The sequence below is a fragment of the Mercenaria mercenaria genome, chromosome 4 (assembly GCF_021730395.1).
Source record: "Mercenaria mercenaria strain notata chromosome 4, MADL_Memer_1, whole genome shotgun sequence".
NCBI lineage: Eukaryota > Metazoa > Mollusca > Bivalvia > Venerida > Veneridae > Mercenaria > Mercenaria mercenaria.
The window spans coordinates 23,695,334-23,718,736 of NC_069364.1; the positions used below are offsets into that span (position 1 = coordinate 23,695,334).

A 23,403-nucleotide genomic window follows, 5' to 3' on the forward strand; every position below is an offset into this window, starting at 1 on the left:
GAGGAAAGAAATATGACAAATGTAATATTGATTAACATTGATAACATTGATTAAATAAACCTGTTAAATTCCCAAAGACCTGTCAAAGACAGTTTGTATTCTCCATATTATTGCATCATATTACCATACATTGCATGTATATTGGCATCAAACTAAAAATGATGTACTCCGACACTGGAAGATCATTCATTTGAAACAACGAATTCGTTACCGCCTACAAACAGAAACAAAACATATATTATTAATTAACTTTTTTGACATAATTCTAATTTGGACGGATGTGTTAACAAATATATGTAGTCTATAGTAAGTATATATCTTCAACTGAATAATTTTATCGCTTAACAGCAACCGCGTAATGTCTATTTGATATAAAATTATCCTAAATGGGATCTCTAAAATAATTTCGTCTAAATATTGTCACCACTGGAATCCCAAAAATATCGTGGAATCCCATTGTCGAATGTTTAGGTAGCTTGCCTTATTTGCAGATGCGCCGTGTCCGGTTACTAGAGCAAACATGCTATGTCATATCATATTTTATTTTTATTCATAATATTTACATGTTTGGCTCGAGTTTCTTAATGAATAGATTATACAAAGACTAAACTGGCTCCCGTCCATTCCTTTAAAAGAGAGAAGTTACTCCATTACATCGGGTTGATTCATTGACATTTTTATTGCCCCTTGTTCAGCCATCACATAAATTGTGCTATTTAAGAAGCTTAAAATTTTCTTATAAAAAGTTTGCAGAATATATATAAAAAATAACCATGCAGCCCTGGAGCTAGGTATAAAAAACATGTAAATGAAAAAGCAAATCTACGTACATTCTTTTAAATAAGTAATGAATTACACTTTTTACAATTTTGATTACCATTATAATTGTTATTATCATCATTATTATTATGATTATCATTATTATTATTTGCTATAATATTTACAATAAACATAGCATTATATATATTTGCAATATACCTCAAACACTGACGGTAAAAAATAGAAATGTGTGTATATATATATATATATATATATATATATATATATATATATATATATAATCCCCTTATATACAAAATTATGTTCTCTTTTGTCATTTATTTTCTTATGAATTACATTATATGATTGTGAAATTAGATCTTTGAAGCTTGTATTCCGACGAAACAGTATGTTTTATTTTAAGAACAGTGAGTACATCATTGAAAAGCACTTTTTAGCCAGCATATTGATCCTATTGCCAGTTTTAATAAGCTCGATGAGACGTTTTATGTTACAACACCTTTCCCTTTCACATTTCCATGTTCCACGTTCGTCCGACTGTCTATTAGCAATCTCTTTCCTATGATTCTGGATATGCACTTTGCTGATTGACGGTTGACAGTTAGTACAAATATCTTTCAAGAGCACTTCTTATCCTACGGCTCCTACTAAACTTGGCAGCCACAATGCATTTCTTAATTCTTAGAAATGAAAATGTAATTGAAAACTTAAAAAAATGCGTATGTGCTTAGGTGAACGTTAAACGTGTTATACAATAAATATGATATTTGAATACAATACATTTTCTGCCATATAACTGTTTCAGATTCTATACTACTCTACGGAGTATAAATTAAATACCCTTTAGAGCATAAATTAAAAACCTTATAGAGCATAAATTAAATACCCTATAGAGCATAAAAACCCTACAGAGCATAGAATAGATAGCATATAGAGAACATATTGAATACCCTTTAGAGCATGAATTAAATACCTTGTAGAGCGTAATTCAAATACCTTATAGAGCATAAATTCCTTATAGATCATAAATCAAACACATTATATAGCATAAATTAAAAACCTATAGAGCTATATATTAAATCAAATAGTTATGAACAGTCATCAACCTGTAGTTTTTTTAGACATTTTGGCACACTGTCAGAATCGTTATTCAATTATTGGTTTTGCTCCTTTGCATGTTCCGTCCTCGGTTTCCTGGAGAGCGACAACAGTTGTCTGTGACTCCTCAGTTGGTGTTTTCTCCGGTACATGTTCATCTTCTGGTTGTTTTCTATCTGGTTTTTGACCGTTCTTATCATCATTATTTTCAGCTTTAATATTCTCAGTCTGATGTGTGACATTCCCAAATATGTTGTATGTATAATCTACAAAATAAGAATATGAAATACTTTACAGAACCGTCCGAAATAGCGATTAATTTAAAGCTTAGATCTGTGATAGTTTAAACAGAACTACACATTTAATATTTAATTTTACTTGCAAAACATCTGGAGGGTAAAGTGGTTTTGAATAAAAACAATTTATTTGTCTGACATCACAGAAATGCCAATCTAAGTAAAATGCATCTCACGTGGTCTTTGAATGGTTAAAAACATTTCTCATTATGTGAACTACGCGATACTTATCGTGAGTTGAAATATATAAGGAAAATATTATTTCATGCAAGAATGAAAAAAACGATAAATGCCATGAATTTAAATACTATCCCAAAGCAAAAGTTCAAATTCTGAATGCCTTACTTGTATTATGGATACTTTCAGGGTTACAATCTTTGGGTGGTGGTGCCGATGGAATAACATCTACCGGTCGAACCGGATGGCTTACTTCTTTTTCGTAAGCAGAATCGTTTGGATGTATGTCTTTCTCGTCAATAACTGTCTGTCGAACATCAGCTAAATGAACATTATTTATCATCGGGCTAGATTCATCTTCATCTTTTTCATTAACATCAATTCCACTTTCAGCTAATGAATCTCTATTTGTTAGGGTTGGTTGTATCGTTTGTTTTAAGGGTTTGTGCCGTTGGCACAAAATTACAGATATAAGCACGATAGCAACAATGAAGAGTGTTACGCATATTGCTACAAGTCCAATGTTATACCACCCTGAAAAAAATAGAATGTTTTTCTGTTTGTCTGTTTGATTGTTTGTGTAGGGATTAACATCATACATATATTTTTACATCATGAACGGGCACCTGGTTAGAACCACCGACTTTCCGTAAGTCAGCTGGATTGCTTCTTTGCGTGAAACAAGTCTACATCCCAAGAGAGATTTAAAAGCATTGTGGGTCTGGGGCAAGTCAGCGAAATGGCAGTAGAATAATTAGAGGGCCATGATGGCTCTATATCGCTCACCTGAGTACCTTGCTCTTAAAGAAAGGATCAAGTTTTGTCATAGATCACATAGGCATACACATAAAATATCATCCGGATAAATATTTTCTTGTAACAGTACCTTTTGACCTATGAATCACATACTAGTCAGGGCCAATCTCCATACCAAATTTGAGGCTCCTAAGCTCAAATGCTGCATTTTTGTACTAGCATGACTATTCTTTACCCTAGAAGACTTAAATAACATTTAAAACAAATCTCATTAGATGCTGCTGAGGCATATTCATTTACACAAGAGGGTGATGATGGCCCTGGATCGCCCACTTGAGAAATATGAGCCACATGTTTCAAATGGCAAACTGATGCTAAAATATTAAAAGACAGGTCAATAGGTCACACTCATCGTAATTGAAAGTCAGTTTTAAGATAGGTGTGCAAAACTGTACACATCATCCAAATTTCAAAACTGTATCTTAAAAAACAAGAAAGTGGGTCAGTACGTCAAGGTCACAGTCAAGTGATCACTGACTGCTTGGGGTCATGAGGTAATTATAATTAAACAGTCTAGTAAATATAATTTTATAATTTTTCAAGTATTTTTTCTTATATAACTCATAATTATAGCAAGTGACCCCTTAGGCGGGGCCTTTTTTCACCCCAGGGGCATAATTTGAACAAACTTGTTAGAGATCCACTAGGCAAAGCTACATACAAAATATCAAAAACCTAGACCTTGAACTTTCAGACAAGAAGATCTTTAAAACAATTTTCCTATATAAGTCTATGTTAAACTTGAGACCCCACGGGGTAGGGCCTCTTTTCACACAAGAGGCATAATTTGAACAATTTTGGTAGTGGACTACAAGGCAATGCTACATATCAAAGGCCTGTGGTTTTAGACAAGAAGATTTTTAGTGTTGTACTACATAAATCTATGTAAAACTTGTGACCCCGGGAGCGGGGCCTCTTTTCACCCCAGGCGCACAATTTGAACAATCTTGATAGAGGACCATAAGATGATGTCACATGCCAAATATCAAGGCTCTACACCTTGCAGATTTGGACAAGAAGATGTTTAAAGTTTTTCCTCTCGGTTGCCATGGCAACCAGAGTTCTGCATGGAATTTAATTCTTTGAATAATTTTGAAAGGGGACTACCCAGGGATCATTCCTGTGAAGATTGGTGTACTTCTGCCCAGTGGTATTCAATTCGTTTTTAGAAAATGCTGTAGGACGCACGACACACGACGGACTATGGACATTGAGCGGTAACAAAAGCTCACCATGAGCCTTTGGCTGAGGTGAGCTAAACATCTCCATTAGAATACATTATGTATAACCATATGTGTGTGCATTTATCATTTTTATATTTCTTGGCTGACATTATCAAATAAATGTCTTTGTTCACGTATGTATCTTTCTTATTTTGCTCAGTACGTCTAGCGAAGATATTCAAAATTGTGACAATATATACTTTTTATGATTGACCATGCGGAAAAAAATATTTACTCAGGTACTCGACTAATATACTCCCAACAACGTTTCTAATATCACATTCGTTTCTTTTTTATTTCTGCTAAACTTTGAAAGATTTTAATGGACATTGGACACAGTGGTAAATGATTATTTCATTATATAACAAGTAATGATAACAAGTGGTTGAAACTCATTTAACCGTAACAGTTACATTGAAGTTATGCTTGAATTAATTAAAAATCACATTATCAGTCGATCCAAAATGATAGTGCTCAGTGCATTTAAAACGCATCGAACTTATAATCAAATCATTACATATAGCAAGACCGACACATTACTAAGTTTTTAACGTATGTCTTGTACGACCTGGCATAAGATAACCTTTTGACAATATATCATACATTATACAAATTTGGTTTTTGTTTAACATGACTAGAAAATGCTTACATGTGTATGAGCTGGCAAGGCAAAAGGGGGCTTCCTCTGTCCACTTGCCATCATCAAGGCACTTCATTGTGTTCTTACCAATTAGCATAAAACTCTCTTCACACGTGATTGTTACCGTCGTATTAACAGGGAAACGATTGTTTGAGTCTGGATTCGGAGTTGCATATGCATTTGCTACCATTGGTGACAGAGCACATGTTTTAACTGAAATTGTAAATAAGTCTAAAAAGTGCAAACTTATCAGAAACCAGACTCATTATAAAAGATTAAATAGTCTCAAAGTCCCTGAAAGGAGCGTAGTAAGATTGGAAAGGTTTACATTTTACATCCTGGTACGTTTATCATTTATTAATTATAATGACTGTTCAAAGATCACAATTTAAAATTGGATGTTTTCTTGTCGTACTATGTCAGGCTTATTCCCTTTATGAAAATGACAACATATTTAACTATTGTATTTGTTCACTGGTTTACATGAAAATGTTTGTCTATAACGCTAGTAGTAGTTCACATCCGTATCCCTTTTAATACGGTTATAAAATGAAACAATGCATTTACAAAGTGTATTATTAGATAAACATAAAGCTACTCTTAATAATATTTTTCGCATAATGGTCCGACAAGGGAAATTAAAAACAATGTCAGTCTAAGCTAAAACATGTACATGCAAAAAGTTTACATTCTTCAACGTTTTACATATCCAGTAGAATTTGATTTTAAACTGAGGAAATTATAATAGATAATGATAAAGTGCACGTGTTTAGATTTAAGTCAATTGAGAGTTATGGTGTTTTTTCGTAAACCTAAATTAGTAAAAGTAAAATTAGAACACATAAAAACCAGTTTTTAAAAGCATAGTTAATTTCTAAAACACAAACAGACTTTTCAGTCATATTACTATTATCTGGAGTTAGTTGGGAAAAAGGTTGAATATATTGCTGTAGTAACAAGGGGTGTATTTAGATGATAGTATCCATCTTCGAGACAGAATATATTCTCATCTTCCGTCCATGTATCATTTCCTTTACACACCATGGTAGGAGCACCATTTAAAGTGTAACCCTTCTTCCATGAAAACGTTACTCTAGTCCCGATGTGAAATCGGCCATCATTGTTGGGCTTTGGTTTGATATAGCCGTTCGCTTATTTTGTCGGTACAGAGCAACTGTTTGCTCACAAAAAGAAAACAGTCAAAATAAGTAGTAGAAGTATTTATGCAACTTATTTTCTTCATTACAGTATAACATATTGATCTAATACCAATCTGATATTGTACTGTAAATACAAAAGAGTCTATGTTCCAACACAACGTTTGAATGAAAATTTGCATATATATAACTCCATAGTTGTATACAAGCATTTAATTTCAATTTTGATAACATTTCATTTTGGAAATAAGTGGGAAAATATTAGAAACCAATGTAAGAAAACATCATATAAAAAGGAGATAATTCCGAAGAAAATATAGGAACATTTCTTTTAACTGGGTCCATATCACACGTTAGTTTATATTAAAATATTTACCGACTGTGACTTTGACCTTTGAGATAGGGGTCTAGGCGTTGTACAAGTCAAATCGTCTTACTATTGAGTACATTTGTGCCAAGTCATACTAAAATCCCTTTATGGATTGTCAAGTTACAGAACGTACAGGAAAACAGCCCTGTTGACCTTAGACCACATATTGTGATCTTGACCCTAGCTTTTGCGTCAAACAAATTGTGTCATTCAGGGAAATATTTGCGCTAGATAATACATAAATCCTGTTTTGCATGATAAAGTTATAGATCGGACATGATAAAACCATATCGACTTTTGATCTTTAAGTGTTTTAATGACCTTAGTGCTAGGATTCTTGGTTTGCACATTTCACTGAGTATGGGGAATATCTTTACCACGTACAATTGTGATCCCTTAATGGATGATTCTGAGTCAGACAAGAACAGGCCCTGTTTAAGCCATGTTAGTATTTGAATGCCAAGTGTGACATTGGCCTTCTCGTCGTTTAATTGGATACATTTATGCTATGAAATAGGTCGAAAGCTTTGCATGCTACATCGTCTTATTATCCCTCCACGGATTGGTGAGGTACGGACCGGACTGTGGAAAAAAGCCCTGCCGAACATTGATCTCAAAGTGACACTTTTTCCTTTGAGTAAGGGGTCCGGAATTCGAACATGACACGTTCTCTTATTATGAGGAACATTTGTGCTAACTAATATTAAGATACTTGATGAATGACAGAGTAATGAACCGGACGCAAAATGGCGAACGACCGAACGGAATTATTGACGAACGCATGGACGGAAAAACGTAATCCTATAGTTTAAGAGACATTTATCATCTAAGATAAAAGAGAATGAAACATCAAAGTGCGTTGAACGTTCCAGCCTGAAATTCATCTAGTATATAATTATATTTATCTGTGCATCGCGTTAAGTTCTCACATTCATAAATAATGAAAACGGTTTACCTGTTTCTTCATGAATCTTCTTTAATGCAAATTCGTCTGAAATAAGTTTGATCAGATATTATTAACATTTGTTTTTATCTCTGAAAAGTTCTAAAAGACACATCACAACCTAGTGACTTACTTTTTCCAACAAATAAACTTCATGAAATCATTTTGATAATACATTTGTTACACAGCTAAATCAAAGCGTTGTAAATACTGGAGGACGGATTGTCTTGAAATGTATTGATTCTGTCAGGTCCGAGATCAGAAATGTCCCTTTTCTGTTGGGACTCTTAAACTAGTTCTTTTTTCGGTTGTTGTTTACAACAGTGTAACCGTTTCTTTGCTTTTTAAGTAACATTTTAACTGTTTATTGCAATAAATTTTACAAAATTTAACCGCTCAAAATTAAGATACTTACACATGTAAGAGTCACTTAGGCAAACGGAGGTTCCAGTCTCCGCCCATCTGTTATTTCCGAGACACTTCATCGTTCTTACACCAATTAAAGTAAAATTCTGTTTACAGGTAAATGTTATCGTTGTATTTATGGTGTATAAACCATCCGTATTTGGAAATGGGTTAATGAACCCGTTAGACAGTATTGTTGGAACAGTACATGTTTTAACTATAATCAGAAAAGTGTTAACAAAGATTACATGCGTGCAAAACATTAAATAATAATAACAACAACCTAGGCTATAGGGCACCATTAATTCTCATAAACAGGCCCAGCAAAAACGAGAAAGCTATTATTTTCCTGTTCGCATTTTAAGCTTTACCGTATTTTTCGGACAATAGGCCGCGGCCTATACGTTTAAAAAAGTGAAATTTTCAGGGTGCGGCCTACGCGTCGAAGCGGCCTATACGCCTATTTATTTTTTCTAAATGGGCCTTTCATGCGGCATATGCAACAGTTTTAATCATGTTAAATGTACAGAATGGACAATTTTGCCGAGAGGGCCTTTATAAACAGCTCAAGAAACTTACATTCGGTCTTAACAGTTCACAGCATCTGACAGATTAAAAAGTGTAATTACCAAAAAAATACAACCGATTTCAATGACTATTTATCGAGGACAATTTTTATACGACATGGTTATGTTCGCCACTTAGTGGTGTATAGGCCGCGGCCAATATGCCGGAGCGGCCTATACGTTAAATTTTATTTCTGATATTGTTAAAATATATGGCTGCGGCCAATACGGTGCAGCGGTCTATTGTCCGTAAAATACGGTAAATGAACTTCTCATAAACTTTAATTAGAACATGAACATTTCAACTTCTTAAACATTTCAAGTAGAAAGATGTAGACTAATACAAGTGATATATACATGTGTGTAGTATCTGTCATTGAATGATTGTGATAAATTAAAAAAATAAGGGAGTCGATCTAGTGAGACTAAAGAGTTTATGAATATTGATTGAACCTTTACCCTTATAGCATGTATGTTTAAGTATACAGTGAAAAAAATATAATTTTGCTTTAGACGAAAATCGTAGTATCTTATTTATTTACTTTTACATGTAAAGGGCGTAAATTGAATGATGCCAAATTCACGACACTGCGCTGTGTTGGTGTAATGTGGTTCATACCCATCATTGCATGCCACCTGAATAACATCACCTTGCTGATATTCACTTTGAGAAGTATTGACAAAGCCGTTGACCACAGGGTCCAGTGCAGTGCAGTTAGAATCTAAAACAAAACAGCACAATTGATAATATTTAAAGAGGTGCGTGTAATCATGGCGTTGTAATCAAATTAGTTGTTGAAGATTGATACTAGAAACATATTTCAACATACATTCATATATAAACGTAACTTTGAATGAATGTTAATCATATTGATCAACCGCTAAAGACAACAACATTCTGATAACAGTTACACCAGTGTTCCCACTTGCAATAAGGTAAGAAGTTTGAAATATCAACCTTATCATTATATTCTTCGTGTGAGGAAGCCATCCAGCTGGCTTACGGAAGATCGGTGGTGATACCCTGGTGCCCTCTCGTGATGAAATAATGCACGGAGGGGAACCTGGGGTCTTCCTCCACCACTAAAGCTGGAAAGTCGCCATATGACCTATCATGTGTCGGTGCGACGTTTGATAAAAGAAAAACAAATAAAAAATATCATTATATCATCATCTTGGTGCGCCTGGTGATTTAATGAATATTTTGTGTGTACCATTTGATCTAAGGAAGTGAAATTAAAACTGTCGGCCAACTAAAAGTCAGTTTGTATTTAAATTCAGCTAAGGAGACTCCATGGCAGCGCGATGAAGGTCGTTGACTTCGAGTCACTTGCCAGTGTTGATTCGAAACCTGTCTAAGGGGCATAGAATCCTTTATGCTAGGAAGCCATTGACCTGGATTACGGAATGTTCGTGTTCTACCCAGGTGCCTGGCTATGCCAGTAAATATGAGGGGCATATCGTGTCTTTTCTGCGCGTTAAGATATCCGCAACTTCAATAACTTAACTATTTATTGATTTTGTTTGCCAGTGTGTTAACTGTAGCGGTAAAAGACATACAAGACATTGTGGTCTCTGACAATGGTACTAATAAACTTTGATAATGTAGCAGATGACCTCAATACAATCAACACTGTTTATTTTCCACTACAGGTAAATCCAGTATTTGCTTTACAATGGGTTTATGACGAATTATCTTTGAACACATCTGAAATTATTGTACTCAACTGCCACAGTATCAAAGCTTATTAGTAACTGCATGAAATAAAAATAAAGGACCTCTGGCATTTTCCTATTCAGATTGCCTATCAATAAAGTTAAAACTAATCTAGGGCTAGACTTCTGAAATTGTATAGTAAAGATAGTTAAAGACCATTTCTTGATATGAGCGAAGCAATGGGAAAACAAACATAGTGCGTTTGCGACCAGCATGGATCCAGACCAGCCTGCGCATCCGCACATTCTGGTCACGATCTATGATGTTCACTTTCAAAGCATATTGCAGCTAGAGAAACCGTTAGCGAACAGCATGGATCCTTACCAGACTGCGCGGATGCGCAGGCTGGTCTGGATCCATGCTGGTCTCAAAGCCAGTTGGTTTTCTCATGGTGTTGCTCATATATTCGACTAAAGTTTACAAGTTAGTGAACAAAACAGAAGACTTTGTAGACATTTCTGATTCTCATTCTCATTTCTGTTGGAATATGAAGATAATTCATTTTTACCTTTTAAACACCAACTCCCCCAGTGGCGCAACAAAATATTTCACATGCCTTTGTAAGTTACTATCATATACGTATGCTACAAAAATGGTCACATTGTGTGTGTATGGGGGGATCTTAAAAATTGTCAGCAAATGAATTTTACATAAAATATTTTGACACTTATTGCATGTTTCTTAAACCTGATATATCTACAGCTTTACTCCTTTTTGTAAATATTTCAAGCATAGAAAACACTATAATAAATAAATAGCGGACATAGAAAGTCAAGCTTGAAAGCAGACTGATCCTGATTATTATACATGTGTCTGACGAATTTTTCAATCAGGTCTGTTGCCCCGTGATAATCTAAGTACGTCGATTGTGTGTCATCACGAATGAGACAACTGCGTCTGTCGCAAGTCATTAACCAAACAAGTGGCCTAGACATATACAACTAGATGTATGTGTCTTCAACCTGAACATGGGATTGTTGAAGAGGTATAGACGATTTCTATGAAAATAGTGCCACTGAGGTTCAAATGCCTTTTTACCCTTTGTAAAAGAGATATAGACGAACCTCTATGGGAATTGTGTCACCGTGGTGCAAATACCTTTTTACCTTTTGTAGGACACAATTATGGTGCACTTAGAATGCATTTTAAGAACAACCTTTGCATTAATTCGAACCAAAACACCACTGGATCCAGCATTCTAAACTGTAACAGAACTACACCAGACAACAACACCTGAACTGACCCTGGTGCCTCCGGAACTGCCAGAATTAGCACCAATTCACCCACACTTCCGAAACTTATTCAGAAGCCTACCCAAATACTAGTAAGGACCTCCAAAGAACTAATATTGACACTCCAAGAATACCTACATAAATGTTGATACTAGCTAGTGAAGTTCTGTCCCACTTATATATTGGACCAGTTAGTATTTTATTACTACGTGTATTGTTATTTTGTTCCGAAGGGACGTATTATGTTATACCCCTGTTTTCTGTCCGTCCGTTCGTCCGTCCGACTTTCCGTCCATAAGCAATTTCGTGTCCGCTATGTAACCCTTGAACCTTTTGAAGGATTTCAAAGAAACTTGTAACAAATGTTCAACACACCGAGAAGACGTGCAGAGCGCATGTTTTGGATGTCTCGGTTAAAAGGTCAAGGTAACACTTAGGGGTCAAATGTCATATCAGTTTATCTCGTGTCCGATTTGTAACTTCAACTGTTTGAACGATTTCAAAGAAACTTGGCACAAATGTTCATCCCGAGACGACATGCAGAGCGCATGTTTCGGATGATCCTCTTCAAGGTTGGGGTCACACATTCAGGGGTCAAAGGTCATATATGATTTTGCTCTGTGTATCGTGCTCTGTATTTCAGTGCTCTTGATCCCTTTTCTGTTCAATTACAATAAAACAATTTTGAAATACTTCCCTTTTATGTTACTATAAATAGCTTACTTTGAAACCTTTTCATTATTGGTGGTAGAGAAAAACCGAGACGACTTTTCTGTGGTACAACATGGATGATACTTCCAAATTTTAGGAGTATTTTGACATACTTTTACCTGTTAAGGATTTTTTTGGACATTTTTTTTTAATTTCTTCCTTTTGTTCTTTAAAGTTTGCTCCCGTCCTCTGTTGTAACATTTCGGGCGTATATTGCTTCTCTTGGTTAAGCTCTCGTTTTGTATTGGAGCAACAGAAAACATATTAAAATGTTTGCTAGGCATTAAAGATATTGGCTAAATGTGCACGACTCCGCTATTATATAAGCACAGCAGGACTGTGTCTACAGATAATTTAGGAAACTGAAAAACTAAACACAACAAAATGTAACATGCAGGGGCATTGAAAAGAGCAAACGATGCATCTAGAATGTGCCCAAATATGTCATAACATGCTAAAACCCAGACACCTATGAACCTACAGTGGCCTAGTCTTTCTCCTACACGCTTCCGCTACAACTGAAAAAGGCCAATTACCCAAATGTTTCTCGTAAATTTTGAGGCCAGCTGCACCACTGCATGTATTCAATATGTAACCCTCTCTATAATACCGGGTCCGTAATGTACATGTGTAAATACAGCATAGCAACAGATGTATATAAAACAAACGATAGGCTATGATCAATGCATCAGTTATCATGGGCACTCGGGTGGAAAGACCTTAAGTACGGTTATGTGACAAAAAGTTTTATTTTTAAAGCCCTGCTCCGCTGCTATTCAAATTCTATTGTGTGTATGCAACCCATGATTACAATAGGAAACAGTTAACGGCCACGTGCCACACTTTAGCACGCATAACAACAGGTATTTCATATAGAATCTTATATAAAATAGACTCTATTTTGACAGGCGCCACTGTTCATAGTCAGGATTTACATGCCTTTTCAGTGACAATTCAAGGTTAAAAGGTAGGACGGGAGCAGGGCTTTAAGAATGTTAATAAAACTGATAAATTAAATATGCATGGCAAAAGTTAATTTAATGTTTTAAAACATTTTATAATAGACATACCTAAAATGAATATGCCTATTTCACTAAAAACACACATTTTAAATTTTTGAAACAAATATGTCCCTTGGTCAAAAAATTTTCGAATTTCAAGAAAACGACTATGAAATAAGATTATTTTGTGACAATTTGATAGGAATAAAACTTATTTATGAGTATTTGAAGCCATTATATCAATTAGCCGCTACTGAGTCAAGAAATGGCATTGGAATTTGGGCAAAATCCCTGGCAAAATGTCCGATGTCCTTCTGTGCTGACAATATACTTGTATAATATTGTCGATTGCTTAACAAATATTTAAGTGTGACATTTTAACATTCTTATGGTTATAAAGAGAAAGAAAAAAATCATTTGAAAGAAGTTATAAATTGTCGTAAATATGTGTAACCTTTTTGCTTTTGTACCTCCAATTTAGCCATATAGGCTCAAATCAAAAATAAAAAAGATAAGAAATAAATGGTTACCTTTTCTATATATTTCAATTTCAGTGCTTGATGACTTAGGTAGCATAAGTATGACACTGCTAATGACGAGAAAATTCATTGTAGTAGACGTAGCACCTTAAAAAGATACATATATTTGATGATACAGCTCAAGTTTGAGTAAGATCCATCCAACAGTTCATGAGAAGAAGTGGTTGATATTTATTTCTATTCTTAGCTCCAGTGGCCCCTAAAAGGGGTCCATTGTCCCCATTTGAACAGATTATGGAAAGGACCTTATAATGATGCTACATACCAACTGTGATGAAAATCTATCAAGTGATTCAGGAGAACATGTCATTTTAATGTTTGTTTGTTGTTGTTTTTGTTTTCTGGATTACCTGCCTCTTTACTGCTACACAGAGGCTGTTAGTCCACGCCGGTTACCATGCTATATTTACGTCTACTTCAATAATTTTCCGAACATTTTCATTATCCGTTGTTTACGTCACAACGTTTCTCTTGTGAGTTGAGGAAGCGTACGTTTTCAAAATAAAATTAGCCGCCTCCCCCCCCCCCGCCTCCCCCCCCCACCCCCTTACCTGTGAGGCTACACCGTGTATATATCCGGATTAACCGTTTAAATAATACGCCTGTGCGTATTACACATTAATCGAATGCACATGTATAATGCCGCTACGCGACTATTTGTTGTTATTTGTATGATATGTAATATAATTAAAATGTTAAAGTTTGCTTAATAAATCACCGGTGTGACATGAAATCAATACTTGACCCACTATTTCTGTCGCTTTTGTTTTCTATTTAGTCCTAATAGAGAATCTATATATTTAGAAACCTACGTAAGACAAAAAGGCTATTTAAATAGCCACGTTCTACGGCACTTATCTACGTAGTTTATATTTTCTCTAAATATTTTACCATTCGCGCAATATTCTTCCGTTGAAGAACTCGTGAATATATCCTGATTCAAAGATAATATCCTATTTATTACATACGCATCTACACGTACAGCTCGTTTAAATGGGTAAGCCGTGTTGATGTACTTATAAAATAGACTTGCCCGGTTTAAAGTTTGGTCAGGGCTACTTATATGTATTGCATTTTGCCATCGGAATATTTCAATAAAATGCTTCTTCCCCTTACGTTTGGATCCGTCCATGTTTACAAACACGTTTGTTTATTTTATGGACTGTACTAATAAACTTTGATAATGTGACAGTTGACCTAAATACAATCGACACTGTTTATTTTCCAATACAGGTAAATCCAATAATTGCTTTACAATAAATCTGTGACGGATTATCTTTGAAAACCGCTGGACTTATTAGACTCAACTGCCACATTATCAAAGCTTATTAGTATAAATATTATTTAAACATCATGAATATGTTCAGTAGCCTGACTAGCATTGACAATACTGAACTAAATAGAAAAACAAGAGGGCCATGAAGGCCCTGTATCTCTCACCTAACCTATTGACCTAAAGATCATCAAATTAATATTCTGACCAAGATCCATTAAGAGATGGTCATAAATGTGGTCTCTAAAGTATTAACTAGCTTTTCCTTTGATTTGACCTAGTTTTTGACCCCACATGACCCAGATTCGAACTTGACCTAACGATCATCAGTATTAACATTCTGACTAAGTTTCATGAAGATACAGTCATAAATGTGGCCTCTAGAGCGTTAACAAAATTTTCCTTTGATTTGACCTTGTGACCAAGTTTTTGAACAAACTTGACCCAGATTTGAACTTGACCTTTAGATAATAGATCAATATTGACCAAGTTTCATAAAGATATGGTCATAAATATGACCTCTAAAGTGTTAACTAGCTTCACCTATGATTTGACGTGGTGACCTAGTTTTTATCCTACATAAACCAGATTTAAACTGGACTTTGAGACCATCAAGATTAACGTTTTGACCAAGATTCATGAAGGTACAGTCATAAATGCGACCTCTACAGTTTTAAAAAGCTTTTCATTCAATTTGACCTGATGACCTAGTTTTTGATCCCAGATGACCCAATATCGAACTCGTCCAAGATTTTATTAAGGGTAATATTTTTTACCAAGTTTCTTTAAAATTGGGCCAAAATTGTGAGCTCTAGAGTGTTAAAAAGATTTTCCTTTAATTTGACCTCGTGACCTAGTTTTTGATCCCAGATGTCCCAATATCAAACTCGTCCAAGATTTTATTACAAGTTTCATAAAGATTTGGCTAAAACTGTGACCTCTAGAGTGTTAACAGTCAAATTGTTGACGACGGACGACTGACAGACGACGACGGACGGCGGACACAGGGCGATCACAAAAGCTTACCTTTGAGCACTTCGTGCTCAGGTGAACTGAAAATAATGCAACAACACACACTGAATTACGTTACGCACCCGATATGAAATTCAGGCGTCAATGTACATACACGGAAAAATATTGACGTTCCCGGTACCAGTGTAATTTAACGGGGAATAGAAACGAGTAATTAATAAATCTAGTTATTCTCAAGCAATCTAGAAATTTCGTGTTATCAAGATGATTGACTTAACATTTTGTGTCACTTGTTCACATTAATTAATATACGAGTATGGTGAAAAGTTTTCTTGATAGTCTCTTAGCTCAAAATAAAATACTATAGTTTGAAAAAAAAAATATATTTACATATCCGACAGTATTTATCAGTCAAACACATATCGATTATTTACCAGCTGTCAAAAATTTTCTTTAAAAGTTTCATTTTATAAATCCAAGACAGAACTGTCTATAAGCGCCCACTTTTGCCACCAGTAAGCTACGTTAACTTTTATCATCTTCAAAAAAAATTATCGGAATTTATTAGCAAACAAATATTTACTTACCCACTACTGAGAATTACAAATTGTCTTTCTCAACTGTAGAAACAATATGAATCCAATATTAAAATTATACCAAATTTCCGACAAATATCTTTTTGTGATTTTAATATTCTTTTATTATTATAAGCGCGATCTTTACTTATGTCATTTCAGGGATACCTTATCAAAGCGGGCTGGCTTTATTTATATCAACAGTGACTTAAAAATAGTCAAACAGTGATATATTTATACTTAAGCCCGACGCAAGTGCAGTGGTATCTTGTAAACAAGTCAAATTAAATGTGAAATGAGATTTTGATTACATAAAGCTTCAGTAAACCGGTCATACCATACCTGAGCACGTAAAAAGAATGTTAGATGAGTTCACACAGTAATGTTTATTTAATGCCATGGTATGGTCCGTAAGTACTGACTTGGCACTCATGAATATTCCGTATATTTTCTTACATTAATTATCGGTGTCTGAAGCTAAATAGTAATATATTTCAAGTGTCATCTCTTTCCCCTAATATTATAGTATTTGATGTAAGAAAACTGTGATCTTTCTTAAAATGTTAGAGGGAAAGGAGAAAGACAATAACAAATGTGTTATCAACACATGCACTGACATATTTCTGTTTCTTTCTTTAGAGAAACAAAAAAAAATACCCAAAGCTTCAACATAGGCTGGATAGCTTCTTTACACCTAGGCTACGGAAGAGAAGCCAGATTCCATTTTAATGCAGAGCGTCAAGCAAAGGAGCTACTAGTACCATTTTTCTCGTCTTTAGTATGACGCGGCCGGGGATCGCCTAAGACCTCCCGCACTCCAAGCGACGCTCTACGACTAGGCTATCGAGGCGGTCAAATATTGTATTGTATTATATATCTTTTTAATATCCGCAATATCACAATGTGCAAATAGCTGTGCGGACAAAACGTTTAGCTTCCAATCGGCATCATGCGTAGAACCATTTTCCCATACTTAACAGAACTAGAAATATTGCCATACATATGTGAACAAACCTTATGGTCTATTTCTGGAAAGAATAATCGTTATGAAAAATGTTGAATACAACATTTTAAAAAGTATCTTAGACAAAAAGACCAGGTACTTGTTACCAGTGTTTCCAGAAAATGAATACTACAAAAGAAAACAATCAGAAATCGTGAACTATGTTACGTAAATAATGTAAGAATAAAAAAAACACATCGAAAACAACATTACATTAAATTTAAAAAAAAAACAAGATGGTCTGAGGTGATTTTGAAGTCGTAGGTGAATGGGTCGTTCTCAGATCTTCGTTTAGAAGATCAAGTACTTTAGTCAGATTGAATCATCAGGCGTTCCGTAATGAAAAAAATGCACGTGCTGTTAAATTTATATTTAAGTTCGTTCTTGTTTGATTCTGTATATGAATGAGAATCTATATAACTATCGCGAAATCGTCTTTAATTAGATTTAATAAACGCTATAAAACAATTCCTGTTTTGAGATATATGTTGATCAGATCAGCTAGCTGGAATATGTTAATGAAAAACAAATTGAAAATAAAAATAAATGGCATTTTTTATTTCTAAAAGAAAGCACTCCCGATACAACACATCTTTTCATCGGCAATTTCACTATACTGTTTTTAACAGATTAAAAGTAAATCGGATCACTTTGGTACAGTTCTAAATGAATGTCTAAGGCAAACACATCATAATTTACTTGGTTTTATTTTCATGTATATATGCAAGTAATGCCAGCTGATTAAAACAGAATAAGGATACTTGAATAAATAAGCATCCTCAATTGCTGAGCACATTAATTACCTCAAAAACAAAATGAAAGTAAACTCAATGATGCAGAACAAACTACAAAAATATGATTATTATGTTGAATGTTATTAGATATAATTGAAATTAATGTATCACATTAGCACTTTGATAAGAAAAAGATAAAGATAATGCAACAGAATACTCTAATGACTAAAGGTGGTATCACGCTTTGAGTTTCCAGTGAATGCCATAAAACAAAAAATAGTCAAGTTCTTTTTATATAAAAATAACCGCACTATGATTCAACTCAACATTTTCCTTTATCTATCTAAAAGGAACAATTTTAATACTTAAGATCCCTTTTAGCACCCTTATTACGACAATAAACTTAAACAATAGAAATCTTACGTGACTTCAGTTAGCTCAACAATACATTTTCAAGCATATAATACTGATGTAGTAGAATGAGTAGTAAGTTACAGACTAAAATGTCCTACACAGTTTGTACAAACCAGTGCATATGAAAAGTAAATAATTTTGACAGGTCGTGAAAACCAATGACAAAATTTGACAGGTGAACAATGATTCAAGACTTAATTAAAAGTTTCTACCTCCTTTCTGTACTGTAGCTAACAAGCCATAAATTAACACATGGAAATATGAATATGTGAAAATGTGTACACGTGCAGTAGCCAGGCTCATGTACACATTAAAACAAACTATTGCGATGAAGACTTAGAAGTAGCAAATAGACCAAAGCATACATGTAGATCACTTCCCCATATTTTACGATGATTGGCATAGAAATTGCCATTTTCGGCACGAGATGAAGTCCGTATACCGGACGATCCCCATCTTACGACTTTTGGGCGTAACGGATATTGATGGATAGAATTTTAATGATAAGAAACAAACTACCTATGGTGGAATTTGAATCCAGGTCGCACGGGTGGAAGTCCACTGATGTGATCACTGAGCCAAAGCTTCGACTCCCTGACGCGGTTGTCAGAGACTGTTTTTTAAAAAGATACAGGCTATGCGTAAGCGAACGTAACAACATTGGAAAAGGCTATGCCCGGGAATTTTACGAATTCTGTAGCTTATATCTCCAAATAAATTAGGTTGCGGAATGCCTTGTCGCATAGTCTTGAAATACTTTAGAACTAGATTTCGGAAATAACATTTAGAAAACGATTTCAGGAGTATATGATAACGTTTTACAAAATGTAGTATGCCGTTAAGCAGGATAGGCCCTTACTGATCCTTGTATGACTGATCGGCAAACAGCACATTTTCGTAAAGCATGTGCACACTCAACGCAAGAAACCATATGACCACAAGGAAGAAATACGACACATGCATTCTTATCCAGACAAATCTTGCAAATCATTTGATTTTTCAGCTGGCGATTCTCCTCTAACAATTGTGTGTGGTCTGAAATGAAGACAAAATTGATATTAACGCATGTAACATTTTTATTTACAGACGTCCATTAACGTTAAATCATCATCATTGTCTCATGCCAAACATTGTATTTAGATTTAAAACATTTATAGGTTGAAAAAGACACACTCAGGTCGCTCAGTACGGCATTAAATGAAAAAACTGCAGGCCTGGTTTGATTGAGCCGGTTCATGGACGGAAGTAGGAATGCATGCTACCGTCCACGCCCTCTAGCCACAGGTTGAGCAGAACTCGACATGTGTACATGTTACGAGAGTACATTACCAATTTAGAATCACCCTCAGATGTGTTCATATTGCGGTGCCATGGGAAGATCCGCTGATAAAATTATTATATACATTATAACACACATAATACAAATAATTACACTTTGATGCCAATGTAGCTTTTAATATTTCATTTTGCGAGGCGCTATAGTCTTTTCAAAGGCAAAAAAAACCTACTGAAATGTTTATTTTTAAGGTAACAAGTACTTACCTTCTTTAATGTCAGAAGAGTTTCTTTCAACATTCGCAGTATCTAAATAGCACCCTGACGCTGCTGACGGTCTATCTCTGTCTGTTTGATTGTTTTGAATAGGTATATTGTTACCATTGTTGCTATAACTATTATCTAGAAGGGATTCGAGGATATACTGGGCTCGCAATTCAGATGAACCTGAAAGATATAGCATATATGCGGCTATTCAAAATCTATTGTGTGTATGCAATCCAAAATTACAATAGGTAACAGTTAACGGCAACGCGCCACACTAAGGACGCAAAACCACAAGTATTCTATATAGAATTTTATTTAACATTATATCTAATAGATTCTTTTTTGACAGGCGTCACTGTTCATAGTCAGGAATTTCATGCTTTATCAGTGACTATTTAAGGTTAAAAGGTAGGACTGGAGCAGCTCTTTAAATAACCTTTATTTACTGACTAATGCACTCAATAAATGATATTTAAAAACTGAACTGTGACGCTATATCATGTGCAATACAAATGATAGCTTAACATTCATTCAGTTTATAAAGCCATAAACATTTGGTGAATTTTCAAATAATTTCATCAAAACTGTATAATGTATAATTAATGCATCAGATGTTTGTGATTTAAAAGTTAAAAAATGTATTTATGAAATAGACATAATCTTGTATTTTAGCCCAGTACGTCTTCTGTGATGTGTGTTATATATTCAACTGTACAGAATGTATTTAAAGGGGTAGACCCGAATGATCAAAGTGTTATAACAAAAGTATGCAGTGTATCGGAGATACACTGCGGTACACTGCATACTTTAGTGCGAGTGAATTGACATGGCAATCCAAAATTAAAGTTTATGTTTCAGTTGGCTATAGACACGAATTATTATTTATATCAAAGTACACTGCTGTAAGTTTACAAAGTATATTATGATTGTGCCGAATGTCTATATCAAACATCAAGAAGTGATTCATGGATACAATAAATCTATTAGTTAGTTGTATATGATGACCATATGTACACTGTTTCAGTTAGAAAAATATCTTTTCTGTTGTCAATAAAATGCAAGTACTCATTCTTTTAATTCTTTTAAAGTATCTACACGTTGTCTAAAAATAAAAAAAATCATATTAGCCCATGAACAAATGACAAATGTTTTGGGCCTCAACTTTAAAACAAAGTAACTCTCGTGACTTTTAAAAATTATCAAAACTGAATTGTTTATTGATTTAGAAAAACATAATAATAAAACTATAATGAAAATGTATCGCGACACTTATGCTAAATATATTACTCCTTAGACAGAAATGCTTACCGTATTTCTCTCTAGCTAGTTTAATGGCATTTTCTACTTCTTCCTGCATATACCCCATACCCATTACAAGTTTCGAAGCTGTACTATTTAAGTCTTGTACCAACTGGTCCTCTATAAGCTCTTTACCGCCTGCCAAGTTTAAACATTCTGTACCCTTAAAACACAAAGGTAATGCTTCCACTGAATAATACTGTGCCAGAAAATAATGTTAAAGCTGAAGTTTTAAATTCAACATTAAAATAGAGAAGTATGTTTGAGCACAATATATGATAATATGCAAACAATCAGTAGATTATTTGGGATTTTGACGTTATACTCTGTATTGTAGTGTTGTTTCTAAGATGTCCTGTATCTTGACATAGAAGAGAAACCACTTCCTACCGTTTGCAGTTATTGCGAAATGTTTCGGAGCAACGATTCATTACTGTGCTCTCAAAATAATACCCAAATAAGAAAAGGAAAACACCAAGGACCAACTCAAAACTACAAAAATTACACGCCTCTGTTTAATGTTGAAAATAAACCTTAAAACGTAAATCTCATGTACATGAAGATTTTTACCATCATAACTGGGAGTAACTGAAAATTCTGTTCATCATAAAATAAGGCCATTTAAAGTTAATTTCAAATTTCATTTAAAATCTCTAACCTGATTTTGCATTTCACCATCAGCTGTCATGTAGTCAATATTTGCCATGCGGCACATGCTAACAAAATTATCTCCTTTAAATTGTTTCACGTATGCACAATTTGGAAACCATCTTGCATGCTCTATCCATGCATTGTCACCGTTTTCCCAGTTCTTCATTCCACCACCACAGAAAAAGCATCGTACACAATCCTGGACATCTACATGAAATAAAAGTAATAATCATTAGCTTAATTTGCTTTCAAAATCAACTTCTCTGTAAACTCTGTTACTTTTTTCTGTGACTCAGGTTAATATTTTACACATTTACGCAATTTTCAGCGACTAATTCATATAGCAATACATTTTATGAAATATGACATTCTGTACACGAGGGAAAAAATAATTATTTTGGATGGTACGTTTAAAATAAATGCCTTCTTCTTTACATTTTTATTAATTTCTTCCGTGGTATCTGGTTGAGTATTTACAAAACTCAATACGGACTGTCCATATATTATTCATGGTTCCAAATTTGTATTTAAATGAAAGCAAACGTTTTATACCTGTATAATAAAATCCTGCTTCTGCGAGTTGTTCTGGATCCATCACATCCTGGCACCAGTTAGTAAATGATAACAACCTGACACTTTTTATTGCATAATCGGGATGTTTCGGTTTTTGAGTAGTGATACCTGGATAGTATTCAATTTGACTATTTGTTTGTGAAAGTGTTAGTTGATTCGTTCGTACACCACTAACACAAACACTGCCCTCATCTCTATAGCTCCAGTTTGTTCCACTTGTAGTAGCTACACTTTGTCTAGGATTATATCTAATGTTTTCAACTTCAATGGCAGCCCCCGTATACTGTGTCGGGTACGTCGCCATGTATTGGGACATTCGTTCTGTCTTCACACGTCAGATATCGGCAATGTGGCGAGAAACGTTGATGTATTTCAGAAACAGATTCATCTGTAGTCCACGTGCCGATTGTCAGACCACAACAGAAACATATAGCGGCTTCCCGTTGCCCGGTCTTTAGCTAATCGGATAAGAATAATACTGAAGAATACTCGGAAAAGTCCGTAAACGACTGATGTCTTGTCCACTCGTTATTTATTGAGAAATTCTAATAAACTAATGTAATACGGCTTATTATTTATATATATAAATATGTACTAATCTTACCTAATTTGTCATATGGGATGGGTAGTACAAAACTAAATCATATGCAATATATAGGAGTGTGTGAACCCCTAAAAAAGATTTACAGTTTAAAT

General features: G+C 34.5%; 2 protein-coding genes across 2 annotated transcripts; both read right to left on the reverse strand.

Annotated features, from left to right (window-relative positions):
• Positions 1 to 524: 524 nt before the first annotated feature.
• On the reverse strand, positions 525 to 16,657 carry LOC128556263 (P-selectin-like). Its single transcript, XM_053540749.1, has 8 exons — positions 16,504 to 16,657; positions 13,663 to 13,758; positions 9,014 to 9,193; positions 7,916 to 8,122; positions 7,513 to 7,548; positions 5,040 to 5,243; positions 2,520 to 2,885; positions 525 to 2,144 (listed from the first exon to the last, which is right to left on the reverse strand). The coding sequence occupies exons 2-8, from the start codon at positions 13,739 to 13,741 to the stop codon at positions 1,927 to 1,929; spliced, it is 1,290 nt and encodes a 429-aa protein (XP_053396724.1). The 5' UTR covers positions 13,742 to 13,758; positions 16,504 to 16,657; the 3' UTR covers positions 525 to 1,926.
• A 1,525-nt stretch (positions 16,658 to 18,182) lies between these two features.
• LOC123551251 (baculoviral IAP repeat-containing protein 2-like) lies at positions 18,183 to 23,287 on the reverse strand. The gene is made up of 5 exons (XM_053540757.1): positions 22,687 to 23,287; positions 22,142 to 22,341; positions 21,493 to 21,646; positions 20,185 to 20,364; positions 18,183 to 19,677 (listed from the first exon to the last, which is right to left on the reverse strand). Exons 1-5 carry the CDS (start codon positions 23,021 to 23,023, stop codon positions 19,481 to 19,483), a joined length of 1,068 nt encoding a protein of 355 aa, XP_053396732.1. The 5' UTR covers positions 23,024 to 23,287; the 3' UTR covers positions 18,183 to 19,480.
• Between the last annotated feature and the right edge of the window lie 116 nt (positions 23,288 to 23,403).